The 21,124-nt window shown below is 38.5% G+C and overlaps 1 protein-coding gene across 5 annotated transcripts in view; it reads right to left on the bottom strand.

The window, feature by feature from the left end:
- The window catches only part of ATP10D (ATPase phospholipid transporting 10D (putative)), a 45,358-nt gene that overhangs the window by 7,931 nt on the left and 16,303 nt on the right, over positions 1-21,124 (bottom strand). For 2 of the 5 annotated variants that reach the window (XM_048072930.2, XM_066995834.1), the window contains 13 exons: positions 19,370-19,574; positions 16,305-16,390; positions 15,096-15,202; positions 14,224-14,355; positions 13,111-13,238; positions 12,712-12,964; positions 9,924-10,159; positions 8,875-9,063; positions 6,245-6,863; positions 5,260-5,369; positions 4,240-4,366; positions 2,173-2,357; positions 181-490 (listed from right to left, as the gene is read on the bottom strand). In XM_048072930.2, coding sequence (XP_047928887.1) covers positions 181-490; positions 2,173-2,357; positions 4,240-4,366; positions 5,260-5,369; positions 6,245-6,863; positions 8,875-9,063; positions 9,924-10,159; positions 12,712-12,964; positions 13,111-13,238; positions 14,224-14,355; positions 15,096-15,202; positions 16,305-16,390; positions 19,370-19,574 — 2,687 coding nt within the window. Of the gene's footprint in view, positions 1-180; positions 491-2,172; positions 2,358-4,239; positions 4,367-5,259; positions 5,370-6,244; positions 6,864-8,874; positions 9,064-9,923; positions 10,160-12,711; positions 12,965-13,110; positions 13,239-14,223; positions 14,356-15,095; positions 15,203-16,304; positions 16,391-17,039; positions 19,209-19,369; positions 19,575-21,124 lie in introns of those variants that run through there. The other 3 variants (XM_066995835.1, XM_066995836.1, XM_066995837.1) reach the window with 3 other exon arrangements.

Genomic DNA, 21,124 nt, shown 5'->3' with positions numbered 1-21,124 from the left:
GTTTATGGACTAAATTTTCTAGCTTAGAAGACTAACATCATCTTATGTGAGAGACAACTAGTATTCAAAGGATTATCTTCCTTGTAAGTACATTTTGTGACAGATATTAAAGAAAATAAAGGAAAGAAGAAACTGGCTTCTACTTTTTTTCAGAGAAAAGAAAGAAACCATGGGACTCACCTATAGCTAATGTCATTGCCTTTAGCTTATTTCGTACCAGTCTGACCAGGACACTCTTCTGCAGTGGTGTGGCTTGGCAGCAGACTACAGCTCGACATTTTTCTGTAAGATCCAAGAAAATATTCTGCAGGCTGTCATGAAGGACATGCTCTAAAGTCTTTCCGTCAATAACCAGACCTGCACTGAACGCCGGAGCTTGAGTAGTGGGACTTGCAGAGACATTCCCAAGTTTCTGACTTTTTGTTTTTTTGGCAGAAGTATTCTTCTGGATGCCTTCTAAAATTTTGTTCATCACCAAAGCACAAACATCCTAAAGACAAGAGAAAGACAACTTACTAAGCACTGTTTGTATTCTGTCTCCCTTTCCAATTTATAAAACACATATGGAGAAAAGGTCAGTTGCTGTCCTTGTGTAGCATTTCATTTGAATACAGAAGGATTCAGACATGAAGCTGAACAACTCTTTAAAATCACAAAGGATGCAGTCTGTTGTTAATAAAACAGACCATGATTTAACTTTGCTTGGGTTTGGTTATTGTATTAGGAGAAGCGAAAACACCCAGACACATCAGAAAATGTTCCAGGACTACCAGAAACAAACAAACAAACAAACATTAAGGATTCTGTTATATAAATACAGCTTTGGGTAAGACTTTTGCTCTCTTCATTTCTTTTGTCTGGCACGTAAAGCCAAAAGCGCATTTCAAATCAGATTATACGTGAGCTGCAATGAATTATTGAACTGGCCTTGTGAAACTTTTTTTTTACCTTGTCAGTATAAGATGCTCAAAAGATTTTTTATATAAATATATGTAATGCATGTACTATATACAAAAATACATTCATAAGTCTGCTGGTTATCCTACTTTGAAATGCAACAGTGTCAAATCCTGTCTGTCTTTTATTTCAAAGCTCAGTTAGAGGGAAGATGAGCACTTCTGCAAGAGGAGCTAATTCGCACTGTTAAGTAAGATCCTCTTTGCCCAATAGGAAAAATGGAAGGGAGAAAATATTAACAGAAATAAGAAAACGAGCTTTCATCAAACATAATTGGACTAAATTCCTTTCTTTTTCAACTTATTTTCCCACAGTTAACCATGTGCCACACCATCCCCCATGACAGATACCAATTCAATTTCTAAAGAAACATGTAAGTAAAGAAAAAAAGAAAAGCAGAAGGTCTTAAAAATCTTCCAGTTCCTTAGAGCTTTCTCAGATTTAATGTCTCTGCTCTGAGCCGTTGGCATACCAGTGAGCACATGTCCACTTTACCAGTTACGGTTAGTAACTTCTCTCTTAAGAAATCCAAAATTGATAAAAATCAAGATTTGAAAACCAGGTAGTTATAACCATCCAAAAGAGGGTGCAAGTAGGATTAAACTTGCCTCCCAAAACAACAGCATTTTTAACCACTCTTTATCACATGGCTCAACTACTGGGTTGTGGAAAGAAGGTGACTTTTTCTCTAATAAAATTGTTGGCATATTATTTTTTTTGAAAACTGTGTGCAATGCATTTTAATGAGACAATTCCTAGTACATTTATGCAAGTTAAGTAGGGTTGAGGGAGTGTATGACAAAGCAGCACAAAACCTAATTTAATACAATATGCATTACAGTAACTCTTATATTGCTAATATGCTGCAACCTTACATCCACCTGAAATGTCTAATAAAATTTGAAGCACGTCACTCTCTCACCTAACACAAACAGAAATTAAGCAGTCAATTAAAATAATTAATGGCCATTTATGGACTATGTAAGGATACAGATATCATGTAAATTATTTTATCTTTTACCCACAAGGAAACAAACTGTCAATTTTCTAATATTTTCATCTTCCAAGAAATCATGCTATCTTTTGTGAGATGGAAAAGCAGAGAACACATTATTTTTCTGTTTGTCCTGCAATATTATCTGACTGCATTTTTTTTGGCAGAGAAAATCAAACACCCTCCCCGCAAATTGAAGAAAAGTACAATTTTCTACACACTCTACTTTGTGACTTGAGAGTGAAGATTTTGTCATCTGGCTCCAGCAGTTTACAAGCATAGGCAATGTTGACAGCTGTTTCTCTCTTGTCACCCGTCAGCATCCATATTTTTATTCCTGCTTTCCGTAATGCCTGTATTGTGTCTGGAACACCGTCCTGCAGCCGATCTTCAATGCCAGTGGCACCTTAATTTAGACAAACAGAAGGATTAGTGCTGATGTATTTCCAGAACCAAGACTGCAAGAGGGACAGAACAAGATGGACCCTTTGAGTATCCATAACCCCAGACAGACTCTAATGGGATATGCTTAGGAATCTTCCCCTTCCTCACCTTTCTGTCCCAAAGCCCATCACATGCGAGCTTGTTGACACATATCCTCTGTGCATACTCAGTGGCCTCCAGCTCCTCACAAGACCCTCTTAATACAACCTTTCTCATTCTCATGGTTGTTTCAACCCACAGTGGCTGTGGGATGCAGACTCCCAGGCTTCTCCTGACAGATATACACCATTATTCCCACTCCCTCCAGCTTCAGACTACATGAAACTTTGTTTCACGTACGATCTTGATTCCTCCTATGTTAAGCCCCACTTCGAAGAGGACAAATAGCCTGTCCCTTGGTTCTCCTCCCAGGTTCCTGGCTCTGGCAGGGATTTTATAAGCTTGGTGAATAGCTGTTCTTTGCAAAATATTCTCCCAGACATGTCTCCTAGTACAGGAAATGGATGTGTGTCTAAGGGCAAAAACAAACTGACAAACTCATCCCTCCAAAAACGATGCAGAGGAAGACAAAAAAACAACTGGAGAATGGAATCTTGGATCAGTTTTGCAGTTGATAATACGTAAAACTGTACTGTGTTGTGTCTTAGCAGTCACAGAAAGACTGCTGACAAAAATATGTTTAATAGTGATATCCTCTTCTCTGTTGTGCACGGCATGCAGACCCGTGTCCCTAAAATGAGCTTAAAAAATCTGTTCTGTTACCAATAATGTAACATGACATAAGCATAAAGCAAAACCATCTCAGCGATACCTATGACATGGTACAGGTGATATTGATTGTATAGTACAGTGATATTGTTTTCAGTACAAACAGTACTAAATCATAACCAGGAGACATGGTTTGGCTTGAGGCATACTCAAGATAAGAGAGTTTCTCAGAAAGAAACTCCAGCCACTTACAGCTAGGTTCATTCTGAAAAGAAACAATAAAAAAACTCTCAGCAAAGCTTCTCCTGTAACTGTGTTTCTAGTGAAGGATTCTGGTGAGCAACTAGTGTATCAAGTGCTGACTGTCATATTGGATGGCTAAGGGCCAAAAGGTCAGGCAGACTTCTGATGCTATAGCAATTTCTTCAATAGGTAGCTGCCAACAAGGGCATAGAGCTCATGCCCACAGGCCACCTGGGAAATGAAAATCTCCAGCTCCTTGCTCTGCACTCTGCTTTTATTTTGATGCAAGTCAGAAGTCAAAACAAGAGGTAGGAAGGAAGATGCTGGAATTCACTTGATGCAAGCTCCTCTGACAGACAACGTCAATGTCAAGGGAAGAGAGAAAAAAGTAGTTGTTTCAACTTGGGCACTCTATCCACTTAACACTCCCATTCTGAGGTATTCCATCTCTTAATCCAACAGAAGACAGTTTCACTATCTTAAATTTAGGGCATGATAGATATGCAATGATAGAAAACATGCCCAGAAGTGGGATCCCTGTGTTTACCCTGGCAGGCCTGGGATTTTTTACTACCATTTCACATGCTTGTTATGATGACACTCTATGAGTGCCTAGATGAGAGTCTAGTAAGCACAAGAGAAAAAAAGAATAATAAAAAAAATCAGCAAAACATTATCCTTTATAAACAACAGAAGACCACCAGCTGCCTTCAGTGGGTTTTGCAACTCAAACGAACTTACCAGATTTATGAAAATTCAGGAGTGCCCATAAATTCAGAATCTGTAGAAAGCTATGTATTACACAAGTTGAGGTTCATATAGCTCTCTGCAGGTAAGTTCAGATTATAACCATCATAAGGGGTTTCCCGTGAGTTACAGCATTTCCTACCTACCAAGCAAAGTTAGTTTGGTCTCAAGCCTGATGGCGGATTCAAGCAGCAGCTCCTCCCTATTGTCAATGCTGGTTTCTGCTAGAAAATGATGATTTAACCACTCTGTATATTCCTCATTGCTCATCACCTACAGAGGGAAAGAAAACACACAGGATGTACCTACATTTCATTTTCAAATGTGCCTGCAAAATATCCTCAGAGCCATCTCTGCTGTCCACATACTAAACCTAGCTAGGCAGCCCGACAGTGCAGTATGTGTGTGCCCCAGGGTGCCCACAGACTTAGGATGATGTTCATAGTGTTAGATTACTTTGCCAGGCTTCACAGGTCAGGTTGCATACCAGAAGCTTGCAGGCACCTGGAGCTGCCTGATATATTTCCATTTAGATGGAAGGCAGGGAGGCCAAGGATCACAGTATACTCTCCACTGTTCTTTAATTGCCTCACTGACACAGCCACAGAATCACTGCACAGCTATACACAGCCTGTACAGCTACACAGCCTGTGCTTCCACTTTGCATGAGCGTTTGTAAAGAGTTTTCCTGGCTCTTTCAATTCCTATGGATTTTTACTTCTGAGCAGCTTTAATTTAAAATGGAATCTCAAAACATCGCTTGGTTTTGCATCCAGATCTTTTAACACTACAAACTGTGTGAAACCCAAACAGGCTTGACTTAATTTGTTTTCTGTGTCTGGAAAAAAAAATTCCAACCAGGGCAAGTTTCATATGAGGAGACCCACTCAGGACTCCTGTAAAAAATCAGGTCTCCTTACACCCCCAGTTTTAGAATATTAAGCTATCTGACATCTTACACTGACAACAGCTAAGCCAACCTAACTGAACTAATTGATTTGTGCCAACTTAAAAATTCCTGCTGAAAGAATTTCAGGAAAAATGAAATGTGGCAATGGGAGCATCTGTTCAGAAGTTGTAAGATCTGCTCCATTGGTGACACCGCTCCTGTTGGCCATGGACTGTAAATAAACATTCTTACAAACACATATAAAAAAAGTCAATACCTTTTTAGCAATACAAAGAGTGCGCAGTCCCCTTCTGGCATAGTCATCCAAATGCTTCTGAGTTCTCTCTTTAATCTTCTTTTGTTCCATTTCTGAATTCTTAGTGCCTACTGTTATAAAAAAAAGCAAAGAAAGCAAATTAAATTTACATTCTTAAACTAAATTTACTAGAAAATTTTGAAGGTCTAAATGTGCTTTAAAAATATCAAAATGTTATGATGTACTGTTATGATGTACTGTGACTGTATCTTTAGTAAGCAGGCAGCGTGCCTATTTGCACAAGCAGTGGGGGGAACCAGTCTGGTACTGATATGTCTTTGTACACACTAGCATATCAAAATGTTTTTCTAAAATAAAATGATTTTCTAAAATGAACTGGGCCACAGACATCAAAGCAGCTTTGTATTCAGTGGTGTAGTGGGAGGGAGATAAAAGGGTAGCCAGGGAAAAGCTTTTTTTTAAAAAAAATATGATTAACAAGTGGACTATTCAGAGAAGCATTTGACTCATTTAACTTTGGACATGCAGAAGTGAGATTCCAAGTTTACCTTGAAAGTCAAAGTAAGGAGGGATAGCTCCAGATATGACATTATGCCCCTAATAAGATGACACAGACTTTAGAGGTTCTTTTTCCACCCCATGGCCTGCAGAGGCTTTTTGTCTAGACCTTATATGTCTAATATTGGGTTAGTTAAAATGTGCTCTTGGAATGGGAACATTCCTCTTCCTCACTGAGATAAGCCATGGAACATAGAAACCAAACTCCCTCCTGCAGACTGTGAACATTTAAAGATTCAATTCTATTATTTTCCAAACATTAAAAAATCCCTTGGAACAGCTCATGAGCTTAAATATATGTAGGTACATGTTTCTTACATACACACATAATACTTTTGCTTTAGTACCTTCAGTTAGAAATTAAAGACCGTTCAACTGTTCTGAAGAATGACAAAGGTGAGCAAAGTATTAAAAGTTCTGCAAATACCTTCAGATGCAGTTCCCAACAAATCCATCATGACTGAGTCTGCACCTTTTGTGTACACCACCACTTTGTTGGAGACTGGGTGCCGAACCACCACTGACATCCTTTTTCGCACCGAGTCAAAAGGCAGGATATGCAAAAGCTGAAATGTTAAAGATCCCAGACCTGTGAAGTCCACAGTTACTTGATCAGGAGTCCTAGACTGTAAAACACATTTATAAGCCCTAGCAGCATGAACCAAGGCAGCTTCATCTGGACTCTCAGCTTCATAACACAGTTTGGATAAGGGAGATGACCCTTTAACAGACGACCCAGCACTGTGGTGTTCACTGCCCGCAGCTACATTCACCATATCTAGTTCTTCGGATAGTTGGGGATTTTCTGGGCTGTCAGGGTTGTGAGGCTCAGCAGCCCTTTGAGCAGCCCCATCCAAAGCAGGTGAAGCCAGTTTCATTTTGAAAATAGACAGTTTGCTCACAAAGCTATTTGGGCTTTCAGATGATGACTCTTTTATGCTTGGAAGTGGGGAGGAACTTAGTCTCCGGACTGACAACCGCTGGAACATCTGCCTGATTTCCTCAAGGGATTTAATAGGCATCCTACCCAGTGAAGAGTGTCTCATCTGGAACAGAAAAGAGAAAGTATAGATCTTAAACTCTTCATATGTTATTTCATTAAAGAAGAACAGTTCTTACAAACATACATAGTTTGTAAGCAAAGTATGTATGTTTCTTAACAAATATAGTGATTTAAAATTTAGGATGATTTTGATTGCTTATATTAAAAACGGCTAGCTCAATTACACATATTACCATATAAGTACAGAAAACAGGTTCTGTATGAGCTTCACCTATTGAAACCACATGAACCGTAGAAATACTTCAGATCTGACACCTGCATGTATTCCAGGTGTGATTCCATGTAATACTTCTCTTTAGAAATGCTTAAGTAAGGGAACAGTCAGTATGACATTATTACTTTTTAAAGTTATGGCAAATGGAACTAAACACTTTAATTCTTGTTCTGAACTGGAAAGATAGTTGTGAAGAATAAACCAACTCCATACTCCTCACAGTAGTTAGCTGCAAATAATGTTGAAATACAGTACCTTACCAATACTTTTTGTGTGTGTCTGTGTCTGAATTTAAAACAAAAGTCAGTTGCCCTCGATCAGTGTTACAAAATAATGGGTTTACTGTTACGCAAAGCACTTTGGCAGCTAATAGCTTACAAATGAGGAACAAAGTGTGCGTGGCTGACATTCATTTCTCATTACTGTTGAAGGGTTAAGAATGAGTTATCACCGAGAAGCACATTATCCTTTGCCACTGAAATGAATCAAGAAATGAAAGACTTAGACTCTGGCTTCAATTCTCTCCCAGCTGCATGCAAGTTGTAGCGTGTCTCTATTCAGCATCATGGGGACAGAGGCTAGGAACATCCTTTCATCGCCTCTCCCCCAGGGAACACTGAAAACTTCTGTTCCCTTGAGCTTTGTTTTCTTCATCCCGTAACTGCGAACTCATAAACCTTATGCCATATTGCTTCTCCCAGTCCAGCTACCACTGACTTGGAGATCTTTTCCCCTGCAAACAAGTCATCCAGAAATTGTATTTAAAAAAAAACAAACATGAAAATCTCACCTGTAAAGCTTCCTACACCACTCTTAAATGCAGATCGGGTACTGTATTTTTCAAATAGCTGCCCCATCCACACATGTACCTGTAGGTTGCCTACTATACTGACTTGTCTGGGAATACCAGGCTTCTTTATACATACGTGGTACTTTTTTCTACACAGGGTACATTTTGGAAAAGTCTCCAGCCATGAGTGTAGGTTCACTACCTAAATGGACACCAAAATCTAGTTCTGCACATGCCACAGATTTTTTTTTTTTCAAAAGACAAAGTCAACAGATATATATCATTATATGATTTATATATATCAGAAGACTGAGGTACTCAACAACTTTTTTTGCCTCAGCCTTCACTGCAAGTGCTCTAGCCACACTGGTATCATTTAACAAGTTTAGCAAGTCCAAAGGAGGGCCACGAGGATGATGCGAGGGATGGAGCACCTCTCATATGAAGAGGGGCTGAGGGAGTTTTCCCTGGGCTGAACAATCCCAGCTCTAAGGAGACCTTATTCCAGCCTTCCAGTACCTAACGGGGGCCTATAGGAAAGATGGGGAGTAACCCTTTATTAGGAAGTGCAGTCATAGGACAAGGGGTAGTGGTTTTGAATTAAGAGGGTAGATTCAGATTGGATATAAGTAACTCACTCAGAGGGTGGTGAGGCACTGGAACAGGTTGCCCAGAGAAGCTGTGGATGCCCCATCCCTGGAAGCGTTCACGGCCATGCTGGATGGGACTTTGAACAACCTGATCTAGTGGGTGGTGTCCCTGCCTGTGGCAGGGGTTGTAACTGGATGGTCTTTAAGGTCTCTTCCAACCCAAACCATTCTAGGATTCTACAATTTATATGCAGAAGAAAAAATACCCAAAGTTCTTCTGCATTGGAAGAAACTTGCCAGCATTTAAATGCCAGTTAATTGTTTTTTTCCTTTTGTAATCAACCAAAAGGGAACTCATTTACTTATAAATATGCCCATATAGACAAATGTACTTTCTTACCTTCTGACGTGGCTGATTGGGGACTGAAACTACAACAGTATTACAGATTGCCAGAGCAAGAAAGAAGTCAATGATGTACGTTGTCTCCAAAGATAACTTGCTGACGGCATCTTCTGATTGTTGATAGGAATGAGAAGAAATCTGACTGAACTTCTCCAGCAGTTGTGTGTCTGGTACAACATCCGTTTCCTATTGATTAAACAAAGAGAACTGTCAATCAGGATATAAACCCTGGAAGTCCCAACTGATTCTTGCACATACAACTTCAGTGTTGTAAATTTTTTCTAGACTTATTTAAAAAGTGCTATACCAGGAGAAAATAATCATTCCCCATTCCCCAGACACTAATGACAGCTGATTCAAGAAACCAATGGCAGAAGCTTTCAAATTAATCTCAGTCTCTGGAGATAAAATCAGTTAAAGACAAACAAAGTTTAGATGTTCATACAACTTCCTAAGTAAAGAGCCATTCCTGTCAGACGCTGAGTTAGTTATGCTAAGAAATAAAGCAATACTCTGACCTCTTCACTGCCTTGTGCTAGTTTGTTTCAAATAGTAACGACAGGCCTGGACAATAATCAGTAGAGACCTGCTTCACAGGCACTTCAACAGAGATTAAGTAAGACCAATGCTATTTAACAAACACCTTCAGGCAAAGAAGCAGAGTTTTTACTCCTGGTAATCTCCACTAAGTGCAATACGATAAATATTGGTGATCTGGATTTTTCTTATTAAAATCAAAACAAAATCCTGAAATTTCTTAAGGCAAAAGAACAAACTGCTACTGAAGATGAAACTGGCCATTTTAGCTGGAGTGATCATGGAATCACACCAGCAAGAATCAAAGCATACGTCTTTGTAACCCAGTGAACATCTGCAATGTCAGCTGCAAACAGGGGATTGCAGCCAAGCAATCACTGGAGCTCTCATTTTGATGGAAGATAAAGGATCCCCTACATGACAAGCACTCTGTTCAAATGGAGGTAAAAAGATGTTCCTTCATGATTTTCTTCAGAAATTTAGTATCAAAACCAACAACTTTTACTTACAATGCGGCTGCTGAAAGCAACATGTCCTGCATGGGGAACATCACTTGCTGAATTTTCCCTTCCTGCCACAGGGTAACTACCAGATAACTGATCCAAAGACTTTTTCTTCAAAGATTCATTCACAGCTCTGCAGTTGTGACCCCTCCTTTTTGACATATGGTTCAAGGAAGCATATTGTGCATCAGCTGAATCCTCATCTTCCGAATCCATCTCTTGATAGGACTCCAACCTCTTTGCTACAGAAATAGAAAGAAAATTATTGTTCCATGAGCAAAAAGAAATTTGTCTAAAACACTGTCTGGAGGCTCCTTGAATAAAACTTGATTTTAAAATATGGCTTTTAGTACATAGCTAAGAATAATCCACCATTTATTAAAAATCAAACCATAATAAGCTATCACACTGACTTGCTGTTTGGGACACTGCACATCAAGAGGGACAGTCTATGGGAGAGAATCCAGAAGAGGAAGTGGTCATGTGTAGTCATGAGTGGTCATGGTTTTAGATAAAATGTGCTACATGGAAACACCAGAGTACTCTGGAGTTACATAGCCTCCAGAAGGAAACATTGATGGGAACCAAACAGTAGTTTTCAAGTACATAATGTGCAATTGCACAGAGAAAGGAAATAGCTTATTTTCTGTGCATACTGTGAGCAATAAAAGACACAATGGGCCTAAATTGTGGCAAGACAAAGTCACATTAGATAGCAGTAAAACTCTGCTAGAGATGTGAAACGCTAGAATAGAATGCCTGAGAAAGTAATGAATTGGCCATGACTGTGAGTCCTGAAGACACGTTAAAAAAAGTTCAAAAAGAATGATAACAACATGTCTGTGCAGACAGGTTTGGACAACACACATCCAGTTATGCACTTCTGTCTGAAGTATCAAATGCGGCACTTATCACACTATTCTGCTGCCAAGGTCTAAAGGCACGTGTTACTTTGGACAGAACACTGCATATGAGCACTTATACAGAGCATTATACCACATCGTAATCATTGCTGTTGCGTGCTTCCCTCATGTGCATCCCTTTATCCTGGTCAACACAGATATAAATACAGAAATATTTCTACAGACTAAGTGATTTGTATGCAAAAGACTGCACTGTCTTGTAGTGCAACTCTTATCGCATGTAGAAGGAGCCTTACAAATGGCAGCTTTGTGCAACCGAACAAGTGTAAAATCAGAGCTAAATGCAGGACCTCCAACATTTTTTAAAATGATTTTCAGGGCACATAATTTCTAGATTGGTTAGGAGGAAGCACATGTTTCATTTCCAGGTAAAAGCCAAGGTACATCAGGAAATAATTACAAACATAATTATAAACACGCTGGTATTTTTGGAAGATAACTGAAGTGAACTCTCTGGGAAGTTTTTGGTAGACATATTTCCCATGGCACAACGAGACCTAGAGCAGCCACAGCTAAATCATTCTCACTAGTCTTTGATTTATCTTTTCTGAAGCGCTTTTTGTTCCTTTAGGAAATACTCTGAAATTATACTTTTTATATAAGTTATTCATTCACCAATTTGAAACTTAAGGACAGTTCTTCTCACTTTGCTCTTGTCATCCCTCCCAGTATAATTACGCAAAGCCGAAGAAGCATCAGGACAACCATACCACATAATTTTCAAAATCCATGAGGAAATTATTAAAAAGGTTTGTAACCATCTGTTCCTGTGACAATGTACAAAAGAAGGACTGAAGTGATTCACTGCGGTGGCCAGCAGGGTGTGCCTTTTGCTCGCAGAAAGTGAGCAGTTCCATCTGGCAGCAAAACCACCAAAACCACAGGGGAAAGGTTAATACACAGTTGCGATTCATGTGCCCACCTGTCAGCACTTCATCTTTGATCTCATAAAGAATACTTGCATTACCCACCCGTGAAAGAGCAAATGTCTGCAGTCACTAGTACTTACATACAGTAATGGTAATAAAATCTGTTTTTGCCTAGTTAATAAAACATGTAATTGGATAAAATACTTTATGTAACTCTCCATAACTTTCTCCTGTGTCTGGACTTGAATATTCTCCTGGCTCCCAGAAGGCTTCAAAAGTAGGCTTCCATGAATCATATATTGAGGGATATTAATTAGACAATGAGGCAGCAACTATCCAGTAACACTGCTTTTTGACTTTTGGGTTAAAACAGGTTTGTAAAAATCTAAGTGAGAATACAACATTCATTGTTTTTGATAGAGGTACTTACCTTTGTAGCCTTAACATGCACATGCACACACATCTGCTTGACTTGTACCTTAATATTATTGTTAAAGCTTCGACTTCAGCATGTATGGACTTGGGTTACTGTATCCTCAAAGTAAACAGCATGTTAAACTGGAGCTTTAAAATATAATACACAAAGGTGGTATACTGCTATAGCACTGAAGAGGATGTTGGGCAAGCATTGGCACTCTTGTTTAAAAGAAAGAGAAAAGTCTAGACGGGCGCTTTTCTAGTGGTCTGTTTCCGAATACTGCAAGAAGAGAACCAAAATGCCATAGGAATGATTTTCTCCAGATCAAGTAAGGAGTATTTGTTTTTGTGGTATCAAATATGCTCAAATCTAACTATATGCAAAGCAGCACCTTATATATGCCTTCAAGCCTCTTAGAAATGATCCAAACCATGGGGAAAGATGCAAGTAGGACCAGTCTAAATTCACACCTTCGTGAGTGCATATCGCCACACAAATTTCACAAAAACCTGACCTTGTCAAAACTTTTAGCTTCTCTGAGAACAGAAAAAGGACATGTCATGAGCATGGGTTTAATATCTTACCATTTTCTTCATGGCAATACTCCTGTCCTGCAATGCTGCATCGCCGAAAAACCATCTTATTTTCAGTGAGTGTTCCAGTCTTATCAGAGAAGATATACTGAATCTGGCCAAGGTCTTCAGCAATATTCAGTGATCGACACTGAATTGTAGAGTCTGTTTTCTCATGGTAAAAATCAATGTCGTTCTGTATTAAATAAATTTGTCCCAACTTGACAATCTCAATTGAAACATAGAGAGAAATTGGGATCAAGACCTACCAAAACAAAACAAGGGGATTAAATGAAACCAACTTCTTTGGCTAGTTAAAAACATGACGTAATTTTACTAAAGCCAGGGAGTTACTTCAAGGACATAAATGAGATCAGGTTATGGCCCAGGCTCAAAGCCAACCAAAGTTACCTGTAATAAAATGATCATTGTCCAGAACATGTTGAACCCTGCTAACGCTGGAGGAATCAATTTCCCATCTGGACCAGGGATGTTAAAAAAAGGTATTTCCGAGTACCTACTTAACCAAATTCCATGGCCTTGAAAACAAGAATAAGATAAAGTGAATCAGTTATGCAGACTGTACCACAGTTCAGGGTCATGGTGTTAGCTGTTATACTCTGCAGTTCTTTCTAAACTACTATTTTCTCTCCTCATTTTTTTTCTCAACAGGAACCCCATTAAAATGAATTAAGTGTCAATACACAAAAAGCTTTACTTCATTGGTGTCAACAGCACATCTACACAGTACATCTCAGAACTAAGAGAATACTAACTACAGGTCACAAACTTTTTCTTTTTTTTAAAAAAAAAAAAACACACAAAACCTCTAACTATTAAATGTCTCATCTTCGCTTGTTCAGGTTTCAATTAACCTCTGAAAAGCATGTCATCAAGCCACTCTGGCCAGATTATAGCTTTGTGAGATAAAAACTGACCCAGAAGAGATCCAGTATATATTGAGAGCTTAGTTTTTGATAAGAAACTCAAACCTCAGCTGTAAAAGCAGCTTCAGCTAACACATTTTGAGATGCCAGACATGTTTATTAAGTGTAGCCTGCATTTTTTTTAAACATCTGTTAAACACCTTTTTGATTTATCGTAAAATTTAGTCTGTTCAAATGTCAGCACTCAAGCTCACTGTTTAATGAATACCTAAAATATGAATCCTTGTAACTACTCAAACTCAGCCTCTCCCTGCAATATTGTACATGCATCTCATTTTACCTGAGCAATCCTAACAAAAAGTATGAGTTTTACAGAGCAATTAATGAGCAAAAAAAGAAAACAAATTGGAGAAATGGGTTCCAGACCTAGCACAAGGAACATACCACTTGACCATATTCCAGATTAAACATGTCAACATGAACTAAAGCTTGGCAGCGTCCCCAGCTGATACAGAATTAGATATAGGTGAAGGCAGTTTCTGAAATGGGCCATTAAAATGAAGCAGCCCCAAAATAAAACACTTAGCAATGTAGGCTGAGAGTGGTAAATAGCAGGACTCTGCAGATTCTCACTTACCTACTGCACCAGTTAAACACATTAAAATTAGAAGCAGAACACACCAAAGAATATCAGAATTCACTTTTCTTTCCAATTTACTGCGCTTGTAATGAGGTCCACTGTTATTCAGCATGGCTTTGGTTTCATGACCTGTAACCACAACAAACATTGACATTCTCTATTAGCAGATATTAGAACCAAAATCCCTTTATATTTCTAAAGCTCTGGGAAACCGGACGTTTCTGTTAACTAATACGTGAAAAGAGGTTATAAATATGAGTCAACTAACTGCTCCTACAGTAATTCCATCCTACAGTAATTATGTCCTAAAGAAAACCGAACAAGCTAAACCAAAATTTCTCACTTATGCTACCTTTTATATTGTCAATAATTTTTCTTCCTAGAGAAACAAACCTATTCTTGAATTTTTCTATACTATTTCTAACATTTTCTACTAAATTCTGCACCTGCATTGCAATTATCTAGCTGAGTAAATCACAGGGTCTAGTCATGAAACATCTCCCCTTTGATACGGAGTATTAAAGAACAGCATTAACTTCAATTTTGGACCAGAAAATAATTCTAAGAAAGGCAAGTATCTCTATGTTCATTTCAAAACCCAGATTTGCCATTGCACTTAACAGTTGAGGACAAGGACATGCTGCAGAGGACATGCTCCCATGAATAATCAGATGTATCAGCCTTCACATTTTTAAAATAGAAACAAACTTAATTCAGACATGAAGTCTTAAACGCTTCTAGCTACAGTTGCCTTCTGCTGGATTCAAGCTTTCAATCTGCTACCTTGCCTTTGTGTGATACTATTTCTTAAGGTACACAATTCCATCTTGTTTACAATGCAACCTGTGAAAGCCAAGGTGGTCACTAACCTGCATACACCACAATGCCTACAACAGCTTCTGTGTTTCTTACTGTGCATCCTCGGAGCAGTAAGTTCTCCTTGCTGAGGCCCACTCTGTCCTTGTTTGAATGTTCACTGAAAAAAAACAAACCAAAACAGAAAAAACACATTACTCTGTAGGACTCCAGTAAATATCAGTCAGGTTTTGAAAATGCATTAGGGAGCAGATCACCTGGAGAATCGACTACTCACTGACTACCATTCTGACGCTTCTGATTGAACCTTTCAAAAGAAGTGGGTAACATGCATCCAGAACACCTTTGAAAATCTCGGTATGTAAGCACTGTATTAAAATTTCCATGTTTTTACAAGCCTGGCATTTGCCAGATAGCATATGGGAAGTAGGCAACACTGTTGAAATGACCTTGGGACAAACACTTAAGTTTGAAAGCAAATGACTTCTATTTGAATTACCAACATGAGAAAAAAAATCAAACAAAATTTGAAATCCCATTTTAAAAGTGCTGTGAGCATTTTTACCCCTGTGGCAGATTTCCAATGCAGGCATGCCCACTTTTTGTCAAGGTTTTTCCTCACAGACTAAGATTTTTATATAGCTCTTTTTCTTTTCATATTTCTAACATTTCATTGCCGTGGGGAAGAATGTAGACATTATACCTCTCAAAAACTGAAAATCAGCCATTCCATGAAATAGAATTGTTTTCCTACTGTCTACACAAAATCACAGACATCTGAGAAGAGACATATAGCAATACTGCTCAAAAGGAATTTGATCAAATCACTGGGGATTACACAAAACACATCACAGTAGGAGAGGAAGCCAGTTCTTCTCATCTCCAACCCTGAGCAAAGCAGCTTGGCCAGTCAGGCCACAGTCTAGACTGAATACTGTACAGATATGACATGTCATTAAAAGCAAACTTAGGACAGACAATTCAAATATGGAATACAGAATTGCAAAACAGCCTGAACTAAGATGTTGACAATATTTAATATGAAATAGAAAGCACTAGTCGTGCTTTCCAGTTTACAATCAGCTCTTCAGGAAGCCCTACTGGAGCAGTGCCTGCTGGGCTGCACTCAGAAATGTAGTCGTGCAAACTGACTTCTATGCATATTGTCATTTTTTTTTAAAGTAAACATTCCAAGTTTTCTGAAAATTAGTGAGAGCACCAAAGCAAATGAATTTGTTTGAAGAGCCACCAAGCCTACTTACACAAAGCCTCGGAAGCGACTGAGGTCATTGTTAGGACTTTCACATTCTATTCTACTGGAAAATTTTTCTGGATCAATTTCAGAGACCTATAGTTATTGGAGAAAAAATAAAAAATAAAAAAAAAAACAAACAAGAGAACTCAGATCACATATGATGTAACTTAAAATTCACAGGTTCAGATATCACCATCTAACAATTTAGTTTCTATATTTTAAGTGGCTGATGATGTGAATGATCTGCAACCCAGGTATATCAGACTTAAGCAGCACAGAAAGATTTTCTAGCAAATGTCAAACCCTGGCAAGTATCAGCTGAGAGGCTGGTATCTTAGGAACACCAGAGAGGAGGAAATGGGTGGAAGAGTGAGGAAGCAGCAAAAAAATGCAGTAAGAACATCTGAAAAGCAGAGATTTCCACATTTTTTTTCATGATGAGGAAAAAAGAAGCACTGCCTTCTAAGAATTGCTTCCAAAGAGCTGCTGATTCTGATAACATGGCTAGGATGCTACCTGTACTAACACAAAAAAAGCAGGTAGAACTTCTTAACAATGATTAAACCTTACCACTACCGAAGAAAGGGCTTTTATGGAACAGTAGAAGCTTATGTCGTGAATGAAAAGCAGGTAAGCTTTTCCATGAAGAGAAAGGCCAAGTGACACACATTTTCTTATTAATAAAGAATGAAACCTGACTAGAAATGAGTGAAAAACCAAAAGACCAGGTCTTCAAAATTACCTGCAATTGCACTTGTAATTAATGGCCTATGAGTACAGTCAGGACACATGGAAATCTAGCCTCTGGTGTAACAGAGTTGTTTCCAAGCTGAGTACCTTCCACTGACTCTTTGGGAATTCATTGGTTCTGCTCTTTAGAAAAAAAGAATGACCAATTTTGAGGTGCCAAACTCCAAGGAAAAGTCTATAATTCACAGGTTTAATTGAAAACATCTTCTACATTGTTACAGGTCTCTGAGATGACTCCACTTCCACAGCTGGGTGATTTCACATTGGGACAATAACAACTGTGAGAAAAAGACCCGACTTCTTAAGTTGAATTTGAAACTCAGAAGACATATTATTGTTAGCATATACTTTGTTGTCTTGATTCAAAAATTTTGCTATATTTTGCTGTATTGATTTCCTGCACTGTCAGGAAAATCAGTATGAACGTAGCCTTAGACAGATACCTAGAGACACTGTAAATTTTATTATCTATGAAAGATCTCTCTGTCTTCACTGATCTTTCTTATGTTTATCTGTACAGGAAATATGACATTTCTGTAATATGTTACAACAGTACTTTTTTTTTTTTTTGGGGGGGGGGCAGTAACTAAACCATTTGATCTGGTCAAACAATTCTTAAAACCAGTGAAGCTGCTGGTAGCAGCTTCTTGCAATATACCATGAAACAGCAACCCTAGAACCTCAGGGTGTAACTTATAGATGGCACTGGATTTATGCCTACACTCTGCCACTATAAAACACAGGTGACTAAAACTACACCCAAAAGGAGACATATTGGTATGGGCACTCAAATCTTCCCAGACTATAAGAAAAGTATGGTCTATATTTTTTCATTATAATCTTCTTTTCATCACACAGTGCAAGTACAAAATGTTGTGCCTTATTTCATGAGATACTTTCTTATGCTTCCTGGCACAAAAGAGAAGCCTTTTTATGGCAGAAGAAATGTTATTTGGATTTTGCATAAAGGTCCCTAAAGCAGCATCAAAAAGAAAGGGGACAATAAAGACAAGAACTGAGTAAGGTAGCTTTAAATGAATGTCCCTGCAATAGACTGTCTCACTGGAAAAAGGAGAGAGGCAGCTTCCCAAGGCCAGGTTTGCTGCTTTGGCTGTGAAGTACTCCTGACAAACTGTATGGCTTTACAATACAGCATAGGAATGTGGTGTATAACTAAGGTAGAAAAGGAGAACTTGCAAGTCCTTTTATCAACTTGGCTTCTTAGGCTGCCTAGAAGAAAAGGACAGCACTTTCCTCTCCGTTAGCTATGAAGATGCTACAGCTAGGACTGGATTCAGTCATTGAACATGTAAGAAGGAACTGAACAGTGAAGTCTTGTGACCTCTCTTACAACATAAGAGGAAACACTCACTGCTCACAGTGATTTAGCAGATTAGCTTCCTCACCCTAGTGAATCTGCGCATGGTTCACCTAACCATACAAGGTGTGGAGGAAAAAGGAGATTAATCCCTTCTTAAAGCATTAAGAAGCAACATTTGAGTGCATTGAATGCAGCAGAGCGATGTCAGTTTGTTCACTAAATAACTCATTATCCTTAGGGAACAGGTCCTCAATTGTTTTGTGTATTTCTCTAGGAAAGCCAAGATGGTTGGAGACACTGTTCTGTGCCTTGTTACCTACAAAGCCCCTTGAGTTATCTTCCTAATTTCTTTCCTTCTGTTGTCACTGAAGCATTTCCAGAAAAATAAATAAATAAATAATGCTATTCTAAATTGCCAAAACTTAAAAAAAGGCAAAAAAACACATATCCACTAATTTCTCATCACTACATGGTCTGTGGAAACTCTAAGAGCTGGTGATGTTCAGTCTTGAAAGGGAGAGATGAGCTAGTCAATGCTGTTCACAGTAGGCTTATAGCAGAAAAATTAGAAGAGTTCCAAAGGTTTTATAAATCCTTGAAAGACTAGAATTGAAGCTAAAAATACATTTGGAAATACAGTGAAAAAAGAATATACCCGTCCCTCTCTGTAGGTCTTTATGTAGCACAGAACTCCCTTCCAAAAAGTTCCATTTTCACATCCATTAAATGATATACACCATAAATGACTACTTGACATTTACCTGAATAGTTATTTTTACTGTCTTGCATCACTTGAAATTGGGCCCTCTTTCTCTGGAATAAGTGAGCAGACAAATATTTGCTCCAAAATAACTCAACCAACAAATTAAAACTATGTTACCTGCTTATTTTGTTTTCAGATGGGGATTGATGAGCACTATACAATCTAGAGGGCTGGTTTTTTTTAGTTGGCTGTCTGTCACGTCAACTTGCTTAAGCCACTAGAAATGCACAATTATCACCTGCTCTGAATATCCTCTCACCACCTGCCTCTGCTTTAGATTGGTTTCTCCATCAAGGCTTGCAGTTTCAATGTAACAGATCCCATCCAGGTCACTGGAATATAACAGCACCATGTCAGCAGGAATTATTTCATTACGTGAAAGCCGGATGAAGTCCCCAACACTGACATTTTTCCAGCATTCATCTATGTATTTCTTCTCTTTCCTGAAATGCATATAAAAATATTAATTAATTGTTTTTATAAACTCAAACTGAAAGCTCAGAGAAACAAATTGTAACTAGAAAATGACTCTCATTATTAAATTATGCTTCCAAGTCATTAAAAACTCTAACGAGATAGTCTATCAGGTCAAGGTGAATATAATTACAAAGAATCAGCTCTGAGGTCCCAGCCCTGTTTTGCTGGGAATTAATTCCAGTCCCCCTCCCAGAATTACTTTAGCTCTATTCAAAATTCAAGCCCACTTGCTTCCTATATTTTCATTACTCCAACATCTACCAGTAAACAAAGGATATTCAGCAACCACTTCACTAACATTCTGAACATAAATATTTGTATTTATAGGCTTTTAAGATATTTTCTATTATTTTTGAACATAAGGTACGAAGACCCTATCACACTCAGAGAAGTCAGAAAGACTTCAGGCCCCTCAGAATTCATAGTCAAAATTCTTTATTACTATGAAATATCCAGGCATGACATACAGAAGTTTGTGCTGTCTTCAACTTTCCATTTATATCTGTTATTCTGTCCTCAGAGGAAATGAACAATTTTCCTTTTATGTAATCACAGCAGCTTATTGCAAACGCAATCAGGTTTAGAGTGGTGAATAGAATGTGAGGTAACAAGCAACAAGGAGCTAGCTGGAGGCACACAGTAGTAGGATAGTGCAATAGGGGGATGAAACACATACAGCTGCTACTACAAACACAGTACATACATGTCTAGCTGCAGTACATTTTTGGTACCAAGTACTACTACCCTTGGTAGTTGCCTGGCTTTTCTGCCTTGCACAGACTATCCTAGAGCTATGTTTAAACGGAGGAGCATGTATTCTCCACAGTTTATCAGTCAACCAGACTGGAGGATAGTCCAGGCTGTGCCAGGGCTGTCTTTCAGGTTGTGCTTCCTTTCCTGAATCTCATTCTGACCTACCTAGCTGAGAAGCAGAGTCACACCAGAGAGCTGGGAAGTGCACCTAGCTTCCATGTGCAGACATAAGCTAACAAACTGCGTGATATGGCAATTTTGTATAGGCTGGCACTGATCTACCAGCTTTAATCAAAGTGCTAGCTATGCAAAATGCTTCTGACACTTCTAACAACAAAGTATCAGGAAAATATTCCCTATGTCAAGCTTTGCATCCATACCTTTCAGACCTGCACTATCTGACAGTATCCTTTCAAAATGCTCATCTACAAAGAGATGACACAAAGTCCACACAATTAACCAGTGTATTGATTACAATATCTCTAGTGAAGATAAGGTGGAGGTTGGCATATTGTTTTCCAAGTGCAAGCAAAGCAAAACCAGGAAGCAACAAAAGCCGATGTAAAATTAAACCAACATAAGCCAAGTATCTGCTTCTCCTCAAGATGCTCATCACTAATTTTCTACACATATTGAAAACTGGCACAATGGAAAGCATGTAAAACTTAATTAAAGCTACAGCCATGACTATCAGAAGACAGACGGATTCAAAAACACTCCAGGAATTAACTTTTCATACCAATACATCGCCTTGAAAACAAAG

Source organism: Anser cygnoides, chromosome 4, assembly GCF_040182565.1.
Source record: "Anser cygnoides isolate HZ-2024a breed goose chromosome 4, Taihu_goose_T2T_genome, whole genome shotgun sequence".
Classification (NCBI taxonomy): Eukaryota; Metazoa; Chordata; class Aves; order Anseriformes; family Anatidae; genus Anser; species Anser cygnoides.
Note: the sequence above shows the minus strand (reverse complement) of the source record. Positions and strands in the feature narration are given on the sequence as shown.